The 18,822-nt window shown below is 31.5% G+C and overlaps 1 protein-coding gene across 1 annotated transcript in view; it reads left to right on the top strand.

Annotated features, from left to right (window-relative positions):
* CNTLN (centlein) overlaps window positions 1–18,822 on the top strand; it is a 245,702-nt gene that overhangs the window by 114,888 nt on the left and 111,992 nt on the right. Inside the window, exons 9-12 of the mRNA XM_033124096.1 lie at window positions 5,222–5,398; window positions 7,244–7,369; window positions 13,886–14,007; window positions 15,379–15,498. Of these exons, the coding sequence (XP_032979987.1) occupies window positions 5,222–5,398; window positions 7,244–7,369; window positions 13,886–14,007; window positions 15,379–15,498 (545 nt within the window). The remainder of the gene's footprint in view (window positions 1–5,221; window positions 5,399–7,243; window positions 7,370–13,885; window positions 14,008–15,378; window positions 15,499–18,822) is intronic.

Raw genomic sequence — 18,822 nt, 5'->3', positions numbered from 1 at the left:
CTGACTGTAGTATTGAATTTTGCTATGATGTGGTATTATGAGAGGAGATGGCGGTGGTTTAAATTTTATATATGTAGTAAATAATTTTATTATATTTTGTGATCTCTAGAGGCAATTTGAAGACATTTGGGTTAAAAGTGAGTGTATGGAAGAAATGCAAGTATTTATATATTTTTTAAAAAGTGCTAGCTGACTTTTTAAAAGATAGCAATATGACTATATATTTAATTGATATTAGACATTTAGTTGATATAGACATTTATTATTCAATTTAATATTCTTTCTAAAAGTGAGGTGTGAGTTTAAGCTGGTACACATTCCATTTGTGAACGTTTATAAGACTATTTTGATTTACAATAGCATGTTGATTTGATATTATTTTCCTTTTTTAAAAAAGAAAATATGATTATTTTTAAAATCATCCATTTTTCAGGTTATGGATGGTTCAGCTAATGTTTGTTTTAAAATGGGTAATGTATTTCTGGATTTTAAATAAAATGTCAAGTTTTTGCAGAGATCTAACAGAAAATTTTATATATATATATATGTAGACATATATATATACTTTAATAAAATATATGTATATTTTTACTTTTTTTATACGCTGTTTTTTTCCAAAAGGATTTGAGTTGATTTTTTAGAGAATAGTCATTCAAGATGTCATTTTCTCTGATACATATGTATAGATATTTTATATACATACACACATATCACAGATTTTAAACACACATTTATGTTTAACTAAATTTTCAATGAGTTATTATTTTGGGAGAAGCTATTTTTTTGCTGAGGCATCATGTCCTTTTTATATATTTTTGTTTTGCAATAGACTGTATTATGTGTTGACAGATCTGCAGTTTATAAATTTCTCAAGTGAGATAATATATGTGAAATACTTACCTAGAGCTGTGAATGCAATAATTTTTCACTAAATGCTAATTATCATTATTGTAATGTTGTAGGAAACAAATTCATATATTTAATTAAAACTTACTAATAAGACAAAACAATTGAACTTAATTTTGTGCAATTGTTATTGCTGTGAAAAATGTTTCTGTTTATTAGGCAATATTCCCTCAATCTCCACTGTAATAAAGCCATACCATGTTGTGTGAATTTAATGTAACATGATTAGACTATACATATTTAAATTGTGACCAGCACAACACTTAAAGTCTTCTCCTATTCCCTCCCCTTCTACTCTGTATCTTCTACAGGACGTTTTTATCAAAATTACCTCTGTGGATCAATGTGAAAAAGAAGTTATATATTAATAATGGTCAATTTAAAGAGATTAGTTCCAGTTGGAGGCATTTGGACACATATTCCACTGATCACTTCTTGTCAGACTATCTATGGTGTAGTACCATACCATTATCTTCCCAGACTGTAAACTGCAAAGGTGCCCAAGGATTTTCGATATTAGAGGAAAAAGTTTATTTATAAAAATCCTCTTACCAAGAAAAGTTAACTTTTCAAAGATTCTAGGTTTTTAAAGGCAATAGAGTACAGACATAGGGATTTGTGGTCTTCATTTCTCTAAGCCTGTGAAACAGCATTTAAATAGGATAAGTAAGGATATATAACAATATACATATATCTCCATTTATACATATTATTATAAATATTATATGCATATATACCATGTATATGTATATATATGTGTGTGTGTGTGTATATATATATATGTATATATATATACACACACACACATATACATATACATATATATAAAGTTCAAAAGCTTAATTGACTATAGTATGGATGTGGGACAAATGAGCAACTTTACAATGGAGTAACCTGACAAACACTATTTTAACTTGGGTGATCAAGGTCAACATCAACAGTCAAATCATGTTGATGATATGTACCCTTGATATGTTATGAAAATGGCACTTCTGTGATATTCCTCCCAAAACTCATAAGCTTAGTCTAATTATGAGAAAAACATAGAGAAACTCCAATAGAAGGGGAATCCTACAATATGCCTGAATTGTACTCCTCATAATTGTCACTGTATTAAAAAAAATAAGAGAAGTATTGAAAAGCTATTACAGCCAAGAGTTGCTGACATGACAATGAAATGCAGTGTGGTATCATGGATGGATCCTGGAATAGAAAAGGGATATTATGTTGAAAACTATGGAAATTTGAATAAAATATCAACTTCAATTAAAAATAATTATGAATATTGGTTCATTAAATGTAGCATATATACCATATTAATTTTAGGTGTGCATAATAGGGGAACCTGGGTGGGTGAGTGTGGGAGTTGTAGGAGAACTCTTAAAGTACCTGCTCAGTTTTTCTGTATGTATAAAACTGTTCTAAAAAATAAAGTCAATTTTGAAAAAAGCAGATTAAAGGGCAGAATTACAATGCTTTTCCTTTTTTTATAAAGTCTGGGTAATATATTCCAAACTTATCATTAGTGAACTCTGAGAGATGAGATTATTGAGAGACTTTCATTTGTATTTCCCCTATCTCTACTGTGTTGTTTTTTTTATTGAATTTTAACTTCTTTTTATTTTCAGAAAAAAAATACATTTTTAAAAACATTTTGTGACATGTTCATTGTAAAAAAATTAAGGAAATTGAGATAAGTATAAAGAAAATAATTCACATATAATCCCTCCACTCAGAAATAACACTATAATATTTTAGGGTTTTTTTTTTCCCCCTGTGCATATTTGGCAAAATCTAGTTCTTTACACTTTACACTTTACATTCTTTCGTAACCTGCTTTTCTCACATAACAGTTTAGCATGTATATTTTTCTGTATCAATCCTCAGCATGATTAGAATGCTAAGTCAAAGGTTTGATACATTTTCATGTGCTTTGATGCATATTTCAGAATTTGCCTAAGAAATCTGTAGCAGTTTATACTCCCAACATCATATTCTCAAAATTCAGGATTCATAAAGTGAGTCTGGCCAATATTTTAAAATTAGGAGATATCCTGTAGAAATCTAGATTCCTTGCTTCTTTTGAAAAATCAGTAGATCCGGCAGTTTTAGGCTACATCCTCTATGAAAACAATTGGCTGGAGCTGAATAACTGCTGCCACAAAAACCTTCCTACTTGCTCAAAGTGAGGCTGAGTATTTATCATTTGACATTTCACTACACTTACACTTTTAAAAATGGTCTAATTAAGAGAAATGTGAAATACTTCTGCATATATTGCATCACTAGCAAAAGTGATACAAGGAAAGAGAGACCACATTTTTAAAAAACTGGGAGCATGTGTAAGTTCCCTTGTGGAACTGAATAATATATCTATATTTTTAATACGTATACAGAATGTCTCTGTTGAATGAATTCTAAAGCAGTAATTTTAAAACAAACTAAACACAACCCATTTTACTTACGTTTTTATATTATCTTCATGGCTCCTATGTGAATTTGTATTAATCACTACTTTCATAGGTTTTTTTCAGTTTTGAAGTTCTCTTATTGGTTATTGAAGTCTTTTGAAGGAATTCTGCCCTTTTACTATTATAATATCCACTGTTGGAGCATTTTTAATGTCCTCAAGAATATTTGAATTATTTTGTTATTGCAGCTTCTTGACCTAACATTCATATTTTTACATTCTTATTTTTATTGCATTATAATTCAATGATGACTTACAAAACTCACTTATTAAAGAACACAGGATTGCTTATTGGATATACTAATAAACTAAAGTTATGTTTTTCCTGCTTTATTCGGAATTTTTATTTGACCTTGACAATTTATATACAATTTCTTTGGCAAATTATTGGATGATTTATATATTCTTTATAATTTTATTTAATGAAAACTGGACAAGAGCAAGTAGTTTTTGAAAATTTTTCAGATTGACATCCCAATCAAAGGAAACATTTATAAACATAAAACTGCTTACAAAAGAGAAAGAAAAAAATAAAAGAAATCTAGGCTGTACAGTGATAACAAGGGCGAGGAAAAAATAGGACAAAGTCCTTTAGAGTTTGGAAGAAAAGTGCTTAAAGTATTTTAATTTGATGTTCAAAGCAAGGTAGTGGAGTAAGTTTTTACTGTATTGTAAATGTGGTAACAGTACATTATAGACAACACTCAGAGGAAAATAATTTAGTCATGTGTTAGAATAAAGGTTGAGAAAGCAGGTGATTTACATATGAGGAAAGTATAATATTATAGTATAGATGATCCCTCTCATTATAAAGATTAGAATTAGAAAAATTTTGCCTATCTACTAAAAAAAGAAAAAAAAAGTCAAAATTAGAAAGTGATAATATTTCCATTGTTGGATCAGAAAAATTAAACGTACGTTTTTTTCTCATAGTTTTTAAGAAAATCATTTAGGAAGTATGGGGCTCTCTGCATTTTAAATGAAACTATTTTCAGGGCCACTGGATCCATATTGGTAATATTAGAATCATAAGATTTGATTTTTCTTTGCTGGATATCAACAAAAACTGTTTTAACTATGATTTAGTGTTTTTGTTTTTTGTAAATGAAGTGGTTAATTTGCAATAGTATATACATACATGGGTTTTAATTCAGTCAAGATGGCAGTAGAATTTTGCAGAATGCCTGCTTTCAGTCAAGATGGTTGTGGAATTCTCCAGAACGGTAGTTGTCATGAACAAGTTTCCTGTGATTTCTGTTATGAAAATGTGGTATTTAACTATTAGCAGTTTATCTGACACTGGAAAAAATTTCAGAAGAGAATATTGTGAATTGTATTGACTTTTAAAAGTATCAGAGTTCTTTGAGTTGTTATTATTAAATAATGATACATTAAAAGCTAATTAGATTTATAGTGCTGTTGGTTTCCTTTTCCCAGGTTTGTGTTCAATGATATTGTATAACTCTTGATGATCAGTTGGTGCACTGAGCATTTCGTGAGGAAATACATACGTGTATAATCATACACTTTAAATAATTAATTTATAGGTCAGTGGTGTGTATCATGCAACCATGCTTTAAATTTTTTCTTTTACAGACCTGTTTGACAATATTATTTATAAAAATATATATACAGACTCTTGGGTATTTTATTGAAAAATACCATTCTTTTAGGATGATAGACGTTTAATATTAACAGTATATTACTAAACAGTATATCATTAAAATGAAATTCTCTTTCTCTGAGTATTTATGACACATAATGTAATATTATATATAAATATTTGCATATGTATGTAAGTAATATAAGATATAAATGTATTTGCATATATACTTTTTAAAATAGGTATCTCAGCAGCCATCTTTATCGAGCTTAGAAACCTTAATGGTCTCACAGAAGTCCGAAATTGAGTATTTACAGGAGAAACTGAAAATTGCCAATGAAGAACTGTCAGAGAACAGATCTACCAACAAAAGTTCCTCAAAAAAGAGCATCTTGGCAAGTGCTGAAGGGAAGCAAAAGGTAGGGATGTTTTGTCATTTTGTGAATTTGTGAGGATAAGGCTGGTAAGGCAAGTGATGAAATTGAAAAAAACAGCAACATTTACTTCTCTGCTTATATTTCTGGAAGCTTTTAAGAAATATTATGTGCCAAACGCTCGAAAAAATTATTGTTGGGAGTAGAGAGTTTTCCCTTTTTTGATGACTGAATATTATGTTCCTAATTTAAGTAATGAAATATGTTAGTAGTATTATACTTGTTTAGCAGCAATTATCATTTTTATAGTACAAGTTTTAGAAAGTATCCTTCATCTGTCTTCTCTTAGATAAATTAATCAGTAAAAATTTTAAAGTGATATTAGTCATTAACTCAATAATCTAATTTTAATTTGATGAAAAATATATCTTAATGTTTCTGTTTCATTCAGAGACGATATTTAAATACAGCCCATGTGGAATATAAACTATTAAATGGAATTTAACATTAATATGTACAGTTATACATTTTCAGATTGAAAGGAATAGCAATAGTGAAAAATAAGCAAAATTTTTGTAGCATGTTTCTTATTTATTAACATCTCAGCCTTTCCTATTTTTGGTATTCATTACATATTCCTATATGCTGCAAAAACTTCTATGAACATTGACTAATATAAAAATTTCATAATATCACATTTAAATATGTTATTTCTAGATAAATTGAAATAACATTTCCTTAAAAGTAAGGAGCTTTAGACATATATTTTTCTCACACTTGTTACTTCAGCAGTAGAAAATAATGTTTCTAAAGGTAGGAAACCATATTTTGAAAACCATGTTTTCAAGATAATTGTTTTTGGTTCTTTCCATTTTTTCCTGAGTACAACAAACTATCTTAAAGAAAGCATTTAAATTTAGACCCATTTTTCTGTGGTACTTGTATTTGCTTCCTCTAATATTATTAGTAATTTTCAGAAAAATGAACTTTATGTATGTATGTATATATATGTCTGTATTCATTGATTTATTTAAACACAACTGCATTCTATGTTTCTTGCCATTTTGGAGTAGTTTCATAGCACTGAGCTTTATTTAAATGAAATATCATTTCTAAAATTGAGAGAAGACATTATAGGGTCTAATTTGGTTGCTTGCTGTATTGCTGAAGTTTAAAAATGTATTGCTGTGATGTGTCATTGCTTTTAACAAAAGTCAAGAAAACAAGAGGGATATTTTAGACACAATTTTCTTTCTTTTTCATAAGGACATGCAGTAAGTACGAACAATATGTTGCCCAGCTTAATAGTTACTTTCACATATTCCTTCTCCAGATTGGTATATGAAGCTGTACATAATATAAACACACATTCTTGTCTCTAGTTAGCCACATTATAGTTAATGACCATATGGTCATTATGGTATAAGATCTACTGTCTGTTGTATTTATATTCCTCAAGCATATTGTTCCTTCAACTTCACAGTGTGTTAAACTATTTCAAAGGGAAAAAAATCCTTTCCCTCTTGTTTCTCGTTGTCCTATCAAGTGTAACCTTGGACCCTTATAGAGCAATTAGACCAGCCTCTATCCCCTCCTTTGTAATGAGGTTTCTTGCATTTCTGAGTCTATAACCCTTTAGTCTTCCCTAATGGGACATCATTATTCTGAAAGAAACAATGTAAATGTAAATGAATATTCTCATTAACGAGTCACAGAGAAACCTTTAGCGGTAGCACTGTGGTAATTCCGCTTGTTATTTCTCTGGTATTCTGTGCAGGATTTTTTTATAATTCATTATTAGTATTCAAAATTACTTGTTCTTTAATTTTGCATGTCTTTCATAATCCAGCGTTCCAACTAGTTCAACCATGTCCTTGTTTTATTCTCGAGGAACCACCTGTGAAACGTTCAAGGTCTTTGTCCCCAAAGAGCTCTTTCACCAACTCAGAGGAGCTGCAGAAGCTGAGAATAGCTGAAAGAAAGATTGAAAACTTAGAAAAGGCACTACAACTAAAGGTGAACATTAAATAATTTCTTTAATAATAACCTTGCAAAGGTAAAGATATACCAAAGTAAGCATTCATTTTACAAACTACTGCTTATCATTTATCTTTCCTGAATTTAATTATATGTATAAAAATGTGTGATAAGTTGGTTTTGTTTTAAGATTTCTGAGGATCAAAAAGTAATAAAAAAATTTGCTACTTGAAAACTACCACTTTAAAAGTACTTGGGAATATTTTATCTTAATATTGGCAGTATATTTCTTATAGTGTCTCAGAGACGAAAAAAATAGAACTATAGCAAGTGAAAGAGAATTTCTTATATTTTTTTATATATAAGAAATATATAAAAAGACAAGTGAATTAAAAACTATGCTAACCTAACTCAGGCCACGTAAAATTTGTCCTTTATAGAAATATTACATAGGCAAATGAATGTACATTATTTTTTTTCCATTTCAATTGAATTTGTCTCAGAATACATCACATTTGAATCGCAGTCTACCAGTGTTTAAGAAGCTTATGCCTTTTTGGCTTATCTTTGAGAGTTTATACTTTCCAAGTGATACTCGGTGAATTCTCTTTCTCAGAAGAAGTTGTTTGTGCATATCAAACCAATTTTATGTGACCATATTGAGGGCTTTTTTTTTTCTGTGAATTTAATATGGCTAATCTTGTCATCCTTTATTCACAACTACCCAAAGCCCAGTACTATTTGAGATTTAGCCATTTAACTGAATCTCAAGTAGTTTTATGATATATGACAAGCCCAGTTTATGCACGATTAGAATCTAATACACTTATAGCTTAGATTCTTTGTCATATAGATTACTCTTAGGAAGAAAAAAGTTTGATTTACATTATGTGTGCTCTAGAACAAAATATGGTTTGCAGGTGTAGTTAACCATAAGCTACAATTAATATATTTTCTGCCTAGTCACTAAACATTAAGTGTTAATTTATATTTATTCAGAGTTAAACTGTTAATTTTAAACAAAGGAAAATTATCATGTATTGTTTCTATCAAAAATAAAACGATCAGATGACTTTAGCTTGCTAGCAGTTACCATACTTGAAATTCATACACCTAGGTTTAGTTGCTCATTTATTTGTTTACTCCATAACTTATTGAGCAATGCAATTAGCCAAGCATTGTGCTAGTCACTTGTAGAACAGGAGAAAAGATGAGTTTCTATCTTTTAAGACCCTTTCTCAGGTTAAGAAGATGTATTAGTATAAACATTGGGGTGGGGTACATACGGAATATTACGGGCATGTTTAGGAAGCCAGTCTATCATCTTCTGCCTTTTACATAGTTCCTGAAATTCACATACCAAAGCTTCTATTCTGTATTAATCTGGTCTGGGTGATCCCAGTAACAGAAGCAATAAGCTATAACCCTAATGGGACATAGGACATCATTATTCTTGAAACACACACACACACACACACACACACACACACACACACACACGGCGGGGTGGGTGGGGGAGAGAGAGAGAGAGAGAGAGAGAGAGAGAGAGAGAGAAATTGTTTTACTGTAAGGCATTGGCTCATGCCATTATGGAGCCCGAGAAGTCCAAGGTCTGCAGCCAGTAGTATAGGTCCAGTCTGAGTCCAAAGGCTTGAGAACCAGGAGAACTGACGGTATAAGTTCCAGTCCAAGTATGAGCCTGAAGGCAAGAACCTATGTCCCAACTCAAAGATAGGCAGAAAGCTTATATAGCCTTTTATTCTATTCAGGCATTCAATGGATTCGATGAAGCCCATCACATTTGGGAGGGCAATCTGTTTTTCAGCCTGCTGGTTTAAACGTTAATTTCATACAGAAACACCCTCACAGATATACCCAGAAATGATGATTAACCAAATATCTGGGCAGTCAAGTTGACACATAAAATTAACCATCACATATCCCATTCAGTAGTAGAGGATCTCCACTCATTTGCACCCAGTCTATGAGTCTTTGCTACTCCATTGTTTGTGACAGGAAAAAGTAGAGCAGTTCAGACACTTTTAGATCCATTCTCCTGCACTTCTGGAATATCTTATATCAGAAAGACTCAGAAGCATTATACTAATTTATTTCCTCCTTCCTTTTACCTAACGACAGTTTTCTTGCATGAGGCTTGATGTTCATTTTCAGAGTAAAATTCTTTTCATATAATTTCTTTTTCATTTATACTTTTTCTGTATTCCTTTTTCAAGTCAATTGATGACAATCATGAATTTCAAATGTATGTTTTCTGTCACAGATTTTAAAGAAAGAAAACATGGTAGCAAATTTTTTTCCTTGCATTTTATCATTTAGTAGGATAGGATTTCTTATTTTAAAGGAACAAAATAGTTGAATGAAAAAGGCAATATCATCAAGAGCATTTAACAAAAGAAGTGGGTAAACAAAACCTGTATTGTATAGCAGAAGAGTGATTGGTTCCAGGGTACTTTTTAATTTACATATATACACTTTGATACATTTAAATGATGCTCTTTATTACACCAGCAGTAAGTCAAGCATATTATTGTAATATTAGCTATGAGTTTTATTTAAATATTAGCATATTGCCTTGCTCAGCTTACTTTTGTGGCTAGTTGTACATGTTTTCAAGATGGATGACCAATGTTGTAATTAAAGAGTCAATAATAATAGAAGAGATAAAAGCTATTTTTATTAAAATCCTACCCATTTTCAAATCCTGACTTCGTGAGTATAGTAAACCAATAACTTAACAAAGTATAATTTGGAAACTAATGCATGAGAGCTTCACAAAATTCTTACTATCCTTGAGATTGCTAATGCCCTGAATCTCTGCTTTACTGACTTTCCTGCATTTCACGTCTTGATTCATTAGCACTTCCCTGTGCCCTTTAATAACATATGTCCTTTGAAGACAGATTATATGTCTTTTATTTTTCAGAGGTCTCATATTTATGAATTTTATGCATTCTGAAATTAAATATGCTTGGAAACCTCAAATTTTATAAAATTTTTGTTTTTTTAAACTTTTTAAAAACCTTGCTACCATTCTCTGAAGATTGAGCCACTGTTTCATTAACAGTGTTTACACTCCAAGTTTGTCTTAGACCTGACCAAACTAGAAGAACAGATTGAGAATAAGTTCTATTCTTATGAACTCAAAAATAGAATTGCAAATATCATTGAAGAAAGTCAGTTAAGAGAACTTTCCTATTTTCTAATGTTTTAGTCATTTAGACTTGTTTGTACACAGAAATTAGAGCCTCTAGTTTAGCTAGTTTAATTGCAAAAGACATAGAAAGTACTCAATAAAGGTTTTATTGAATGATCTAATAAATGGATTAATTCAGTTACTGCCCATGGACTATTTTTGTGTATCCCCTTAGGAAAATGTAGAATTAATCATATTAAATGTATTTTTTAGTCTTTACACTAGATTTTGTTGTAAGAACTTTGGCATAATATTTCCCAAATGAATTACTGTTGTTTTGACCTAGGCTATTATAAGTCAAATGATACCTAAAGAACCGTAATCCAAATTACACGTTAGAATATTGTACGTTAGAATATTGTAAAAAAGTATTTTGCTTATTCTCTTTAAACATATCTTTTGAGGTATCCAACTTTTGACTGAATACTTTTTTTAATTAAAGTTTATTGGGGTGACAATGGTTAGTAAAGTTACATAGGTTTCAGGTAAACAATTCTGTATTACATCATCTGTATATCACATTGTGTGTTCACCACCCAGAGTCAGTTCTCCTTCCATCACCATATCTTGGATCCCTTTAGCCAACATCTGCTCTTGCAGTAAAATAGGGAAAATTATTTTTCTTTGAAGTATATACAATCTATCTATCTTATATTTACATTTGTATAAAATTTCACTATTTCTAAAGTAGGCCAAAGGAACAATAGTCCCTAGGACTAAATTAACCCAAGTATTACAGTTGTATATCAGCAGTATCAAAGCACAAATCAATGGATGAAACTTCATTTTTGAATAATTATCGTTGTAAATTATGTCTATCAAATTGATTTATCAAATAATCTCTAGTTTGGTTTTATTTTTAATAGTTTAGATTTTAATGCTTCTGTAAGAATTATGTAAACACTCTAGTCTTATTTATAATAAATTACAAAGCATGTAAAAATTAAAGCTTAAAACCTGTTTATAAAGCTGTTTTCCCATAATCACTACTTAATGGAAGGAGCTACTTATTTCAATTATTACAGGAAAGCAAAACTATTTTCTAATATTGAATATGTTATAGTAAAGTTTTAGGAATTATAGGTGACCACATTGAGTGCTTTAATAAAGTACTATGCCTAATACAGAGCTTAGCACATTGTGGGTGACACAGAGGAGTCAAAAAATTTTTAAGTCTTAATCTTTGGATTAATAGTATAATATAGTTGATTATTTGAGAATTTGGAAAAACATTGGGTATAAATTCAGTAATTAATGGTAACTAAGTCAGTATGGGAAAATGCTAAAATAAGCAATAAGAAACTCAACTTGTTCCATTAATTCAACATAGGATTATTGTGAAAGGTAATAGGAAAAAAAATTGGATGTCTCCTTTAATTAATTTTTACTTTTTGGTCAATCTTTTAGGTTTTGTGTACTCAGAGTTTCTAGGGATTCTAACGTAGACTTTTAATGATTCCAAAATACTGAATTTGTATGTAATAATTGCTACAAAATTCATTGTAAAATAAGAGTTTATGGGGAAGAACTTTGATTCAATGAAGAATAATTACAGGAAGCTATTTTTGAAATATTTAATTAAGTACTCTGTTTAACTATAAGTTTATTTTAAAATTATGTTTTGACATGAATCTTTTCTAATATCTGCAAATTTCTAGACATATATTCAAAGTAGAATGACAAAATATCTATAGTGCTGAGACAGGTAGAATTGCAATGAAACAATGCAAACTCTATAAAGTATTACCTCACCGTTGATATGAGAAACAGGTGGTCAAGGAAAGAGTGAATTTGGCTTCTAAATGAGAAGGGCATTAGTGTTCATACCTGAGGAGAGGTGAGGGAAGCAAACTGACTTTGCTTTGTGCCTCTATAAGGCCAGCACAGTGCTAGGGCTTTCTGTGTATATTAGCTCATTTCATTTAGTCATCATAATTTAAATATCTGTTTTATATCCCACATATCAATGAAATCATATTGTTGTCAACTTTTTCTGTCTGACTTGTTTTGCTTATAAAACTGAAAGCAAGGAAGGAACAAGACAAACAAACAAACAAAAACTCATAGACACAGACAATAGTTTAGTGGTTGCCAGAGGGTAAGGGGGAAGGGGAGCGGTAGATGAGGGTAAAGGGGATCATATATATGGTGATGGAAAGAGAACTGACTCTAGATGGTGAACACACAATGTGATATATAGATGATGCATTACAGAGTTGTACACTTGAAACCCACATAACTTTACTAACCATTTTCACCCCAATAAACTTTAATTAAAAAAACAAAGAGAAACAAATAATTTAAAAATTTATGTTCTTTTCCAGAAAATTAATTTTACAGAAAATTAATTAAATTAATTTAAATAGTGTTCTTAAAATGATACAGCTAACAAGAGAACACTTGAAGAATGGAATTTCGATCTTCCTAATTGCCATGTGCTTACTCATCTCACCTCATTATACTATTAGAGAGTACTTGTTGCCCCCACTAAATAAGTACATAAGTTTCTCCATACAGAATTATGAAAAACAGTTTAAAAAACAAATTTGAAATTGTCAAGGGTAAAAACACTCAAGAAGTTACTTATTTTACTTTGAGGAGTGCAGTTCATAAGTAATATGAGTACATCCTCTGAACTGAAAATTTGGCCTTTATAAGTTTGTTTTATGGTTATATCTAAAAATGAAGATTTATCTCATGTGCTCTATTTAAAATATTTAAAAGTCAGTGACTATTCTTGTTTAACCTAGTGATGTTTGTTCCACGACCTCTTCAAGAGTACCAAGGCCAGCTGTCTCATTTCAGTTCTTCATGGTACAACCCAAAAGACTAAACTATTCCTAACATAGGTCCCAACGGATTTTCTTCCTCTTATGTAATCGTTGTGCTTTATAAGAAAACTAATCATGAATACATGAGCTGAAGAATTGGTCTTACTAGTCACTTACACTGATGACACGTTCACTTACAACTAACAAATTAATCATGCTTTATGTAAGGACAAATCCTTGTGTTGAAAAAAATAAAAATCTATAAGATTGGTTCACAAATATTTGTACGTATACGAATTAATGACAGGGAAAGGAATGTAATTTGATAGCAAAAATTTGACATTACTTAAGCAGCTTCGAGGAAATACGGTGATTCCAATTTATCAAACAAACCTATTCTGTGACTTTAGGAATTCTTCCTTTTCTTCTCCTTAAATAAGTATTATAAACTCATTCATATTCACATACTATTTTCTTTCAAATTTCATATTTAGATGGGTAACCTTTTATTTGTAACATTACACTAATACTTTCTTTAAACTTGTGTACTTGCTTTTTTGTGTTCTACAGAGCCAAGAAAATGATGAGCTAAGAGATGCCCATGAAAAACGCAAGGAAAGGCTACAGATGTTACAGACCAACTACAGAGCAGTAAAAGAGCAATTAAAACAGTGGGAAGAAGGCAGTGGCATGTGAGTTACATAGCTCATAAAGGCATTTCCCTAAATATTAAATGGAATGGAGTAGCATCATATAGGTGTTTTAATGGCTTTTGTTTGATTTTAAAGAAATTATTTGGTAGTCAAATCTTTATTGTGAATTTGTAAATAAAGAATATAATTAATGAAAACAGAGAAATATGCTAGCGATAACAATAGATTTTCCTATTATATGCAGAAATCAGTAGCATAGGTTCTTATGAATTCTAATGAACGTTTTTATATCAATAAAGTAGATTAATAAAAGTATAGAACTTAAAAATAGTTCATATTCATCTGATTGAAAAACTAAATAAATACTAGTGTTACAATGTTTATAACTCAAAAAATATTTTAAGTTTTAATTGAAAAGAAAGAGAAACATGAAATTCACATACATAGGTAACTATCCTAAGACTACTTCAACCTAATATGCAATTTGAAAATCTTTACTATCCATCAGTTTGTTCTGCAGCTTATCTGAACGAATTGGTGGTCTCAATTCAATTGCTCTTGAACAGGTGTTCAGATCTTGGTTAGTCGTAAGTGGTTCCCCTGTTAACAGTATCAACACAGGTTCCCCTGTTAACAGTATCAACACAGGGCAAAGGACGGAATGAGTACAGAAAATCTACTACCCTCTCATCTTTTGAGATGGATCCTTTAGGGCAATGTTGATGATACACATTGGTCTGCTCTATAGAGAAATACTGTTTCTAAATTGGCCAGTACAGCACTTTTACAAAATAAAAATGAAGAGTTTGTTTTTTGTACAGAAAATGAAAACATAAAAGGCATTTGGCATGTTTTGTGGATAATTGTCACATCTAATTCTTTTCCTTTGAAGAATGAAAAATGTTTCATGTCTCTTGTTGGTAAGGCAGTGAAAAAACAGTTTGTCCTGGATTTAGACTGTGCTCACCTAACTTTTTAGTAGTCATTAGAAGTGTGAAAACTACTTTCTGTATTTATTCACGGAAAATAGCTTGTATTATTGCAGAGCAAATATACCACATTCAGATTGGTTGGTAGCAAATTCTAGAGGAGTGGATTGCTTATAGCCTCTTTTAGAAACTGTGACAATCCTGCAATGTATGATTTATTACTAGCAGAATGAAAGAGAGAAATAGGATATCATGTATCTGCTTAAAAGTTTGCTTTCCATAGTAGCAGTTTAGCTCTTTAGGAAAGTATGATAGGATTTTAATTTCTATGGACTTAGGTTTTAGGAAATTGATTCTATAAGTGGTGAGCTTGAATTAGAAATTTGGGCAATAGATGTTTTTAAGTTTAGGGAATGGTTAAATGCATTTTTATTTCACTTTGAACATATTAAGGAAGAAAGCCACTTCATTTTAAATATAGGAGTGAAATCAGGAAAATAAAGAGAGCAGAACCCCAACAACTTCGACAAGAAGATTCTGATGCTGTGTGGAATGAACTGGCCTATTTCAAAAGGGAGAATCAGGAGCTAAAGATTCAAAAGTGAGTTTCTTTTTTAACAATGTGGACTTAGATAAACATTTGGGAGAAATTTTTTGAGGCTTAAAGGCCATGAGAGAAATACCTTATAAATTTGGAAATGAAATAATCTGGATCTTTTTGCCAATAAAATTAAAGAAAAAAGGACTAGCTTTTTTAATATATATATATATATATATATATATATATATTTATAATGCAATAACAAGTTGCACATTTGCTAGCTCTAGCTGAAACTGTATAATATGATCTAGGGATTGTGTTAATTAATGTGGCTCTCATCTGTTGGAGGTGTCGCTCTTCATTAGCCTGTATTTTAGACACTGCCGTGCTTCATTTTTGGAATGAGGTGGAGAGGGGATAACCTAGCCAGCCATCCTTGTTTGATCTCCTCGATACATACGCAATGCAGAATGCCTGAGCTCTCTCGGTTCCCTGCCCTGTCCTGCTAATCCCAGCTGAGCTCATTATGGTGTAGCCTGGCTGCTCCTCTTGGAGCCAGAGCTGTCCAAGCTAATTACTGGGAGCAGCAGAACTGCCTGTTAAGGGTCTGCTATGGATCTGCTAACATGGTCCTTGGTAGTGACCTGCAAAAGACACGAGGGAATTGCTTTCTTTCTTGCTGTGCTCTGCCTGTCCTGTGGGCTTACTGCTGATCCCTCCACACAGGTCTTTTAGCTGCCCTAAGTAGAAAACTTGATGAAGGATACTCCTATTTTAGAAAACATACAGTTTGCTTCCTTGATCTTATAATTCACAGGCTATTATAGTCAGCTTGCGAAAGAAAGAGCATTTTCTTCTTTTGAAACAAAAAGGAGATGGACCAACATAATTAGCCTCTTTTGCTGCTTAACTATTTCTTCATTTAGATTTAATTTTTAACACTGAGACCATGCAATATTTTTTGAAAGCCTGGATGTCTTTCAGATTACTGGACTTCAGCATTATGTGGCATGATGACATTAAATATCATTGAATTGTCTTAGGTGTAAGTCAAAATCTTATTTTATATACTATATGATAGCACATGGAACTTTAGGTTGCCGCCTTTTACATGTAATGATAAACTTTTGAGGAAATGATCAGATCAGATTTAAATGTATACTTCCAATTACCTCTTAAAGTGTACTATACTCTATGAATGGTAAATGTTTGATGATTATAGTAGTCTCTTACCTTTTCTTAATTAAAATTTATTGGGGTGACAATGGTTAGTAAAATTACATGGTGTTCAATTCTGTGCACATAGTGTATAATTCCGTAACACAACCATATGTCATCTATAAATCCCATTGTGTGTTTACCACCCAGAGTCAGTTCTCCTTCCATCACTATGTATTTGACCCCCTTCACCCGTGTTACCACCCCTTTCCCCCCTTACCCTCTGGTAACCACTAATCTATTGCCTGTGTCTATGAGTTTTTGTTTCTTTATTTGTCTTGTTCCTTTGTTGCTTTCAGTCTGGAACTGAAAAAAATAGTCTCTTATCTTGAAAATTATTTTCTAGATTTGTCCCAGAAATATTCCCTGATAATTTAATAGCTTTATTGATATTTAATTCACAAACCATATACTTCACCATATAAAGTAAACAATTCAGTAGCTTTTAGTGTATTTGAAGAGTTGTGTGTCTATCATTTCAATAAATTTTAGAACATTTTCATTAAACCCCCCACCAAAACCCCAGCACCACTTAGCTGCACCTCCTTCCACCCAGCCTTCCCGGCCCTAGGTAACCACTAATCTACTTTCTGTGTCTGTAGATTTGCCTGTTCTGGACATTTCATATAAATGGAACTAGACAACATGAGTTCATTTGTGACTAGCTTCTTTCATTTAACATGATGTTTTCATAAGGTTTATCCATGTTGTAGTATGTATCGATACTTTCTCTAATAATCTTAATGTTCTTTTTGTCTTATAAATGAAAGTTAATTTTGGACAAAGTGAATTAGGTGAAAATAACAAATCTAACTAGTTGCAAGATGTAATCTATGCGAGAAAATTTCAAGCAGAGGTTAGCTAGAAGTGGTGATCATTTAGGGTTTATTTTATTCATTAATGAAATAGAACTAAGGAAAAAGTAATAAGGCGTTTTTGAGAAAGTTAGGGAAGTGTTAGAATCCTGGTCTGTTCACTCAGCAGTGTGTGTACATCACAAGTAGCTCTTTGAATTAAACACTAAGAGTCATTACTAAAAGTGTGGAATTACCCCCGTCCCAAAAAAATCTGTTTAAATTCATTAATGTGATAGCCATTTGTAAAGATAAGTCATAATTTAGATAAAGGTATTGAAGTTTGGGTTGATAACCTTAAAGAATGCTAAATAATTGTTATAAACTTTAAATCATATTATGTTTTGGGGTGGAGGGTTGCGTTACTTTGTGAAACATTTATCAGTTAACAAGCATGCTGGAAGAATGGCTCTGTGACAGGCACTTTGATAGGTGTGTGAAATGAGAACATAAGATACACTTTGTGCTATCAGGAAGTTTCCTTGGAAACATGTTCAGTATTACATGTTCTAATGAAATATGATGTTAAAAATTAAACTAAAAGTATGGTAGTTAAGCAATAAGACTTACAGAAACTTATCTTTTATTCATTGAAGTTTGTTTATTAATAAGGACAGATTTTTTTAAATTTACATACAGTACTTTGACTTTTTAGCATATAGTTTTATGAATTACAACACATGTAGCGATACAAACAGGCACACAGACACGTACATGAGGTAGGACAATTAAACTTGTGAATTCATCCTCGAAAAAGTGCTACGTACCTCATTGCTGAATATCACTACGGTCACCTTTGAAGTACTCCCCTTGGGAAGCTATGGACCGATGCCAGCACCTAGTCCACCCTTCAAAGCAATTTTGGAACTCTTTTTCTGAAATGGCCATCAGAGCTGTTGTCATATTACCCTTGATGTCCTGGATGTCATCAAAATGTCTTCCTTTCACTATTTCCTTTCTCTTCGGGTAAAGAAAGAAGTCATTGGGGGGCCAGATTAGGTGAGTAGGGAGGGTGTTCCAATACAGTTATTTGTTTACTGGCTAAAAACTCCCTCACAGACAGTGCCGTGTGAGCTGGTGCATTGCTGTGATGCAAGAGCCATGAATTGTTGGCGAAAAGTTCAGGTCCTCTAACATTTTCACACAGCCTTTTCAGCACTTCCAAATAGTAAACTTGGTTAACTATTTGTCCAGTTGGTACAAATTCGTAATGAATAATCCCTCTGATGTCCGAAAAGGTTAGCAACATCGTTGCAACAAGTTCAAGAACTTAATTGTCAGACCATGTGTGTGTGAGTGTTTCTATATGTGT

The sequence above is a fragment of the Rhinolophus ferrumequinum genome, chromosome 12 (assembly GCF_004115265.2).
Source record: "Rhinolophus ferrumequinum isolate MPI-CBG mRhiFer1 chromosome 12, mRhiFer1_v1.p, whole genome shotgun sequence".
NCBI lineage: Eukaryota > Metazoa > Chordata > Mammalia > Chiroptera > Rhinolophidae > Rhinolophus > Rhinolophus ferrumequinum.
This window is presented reverse-complemented; position numbering and strand designations above follow the sequence as displayed.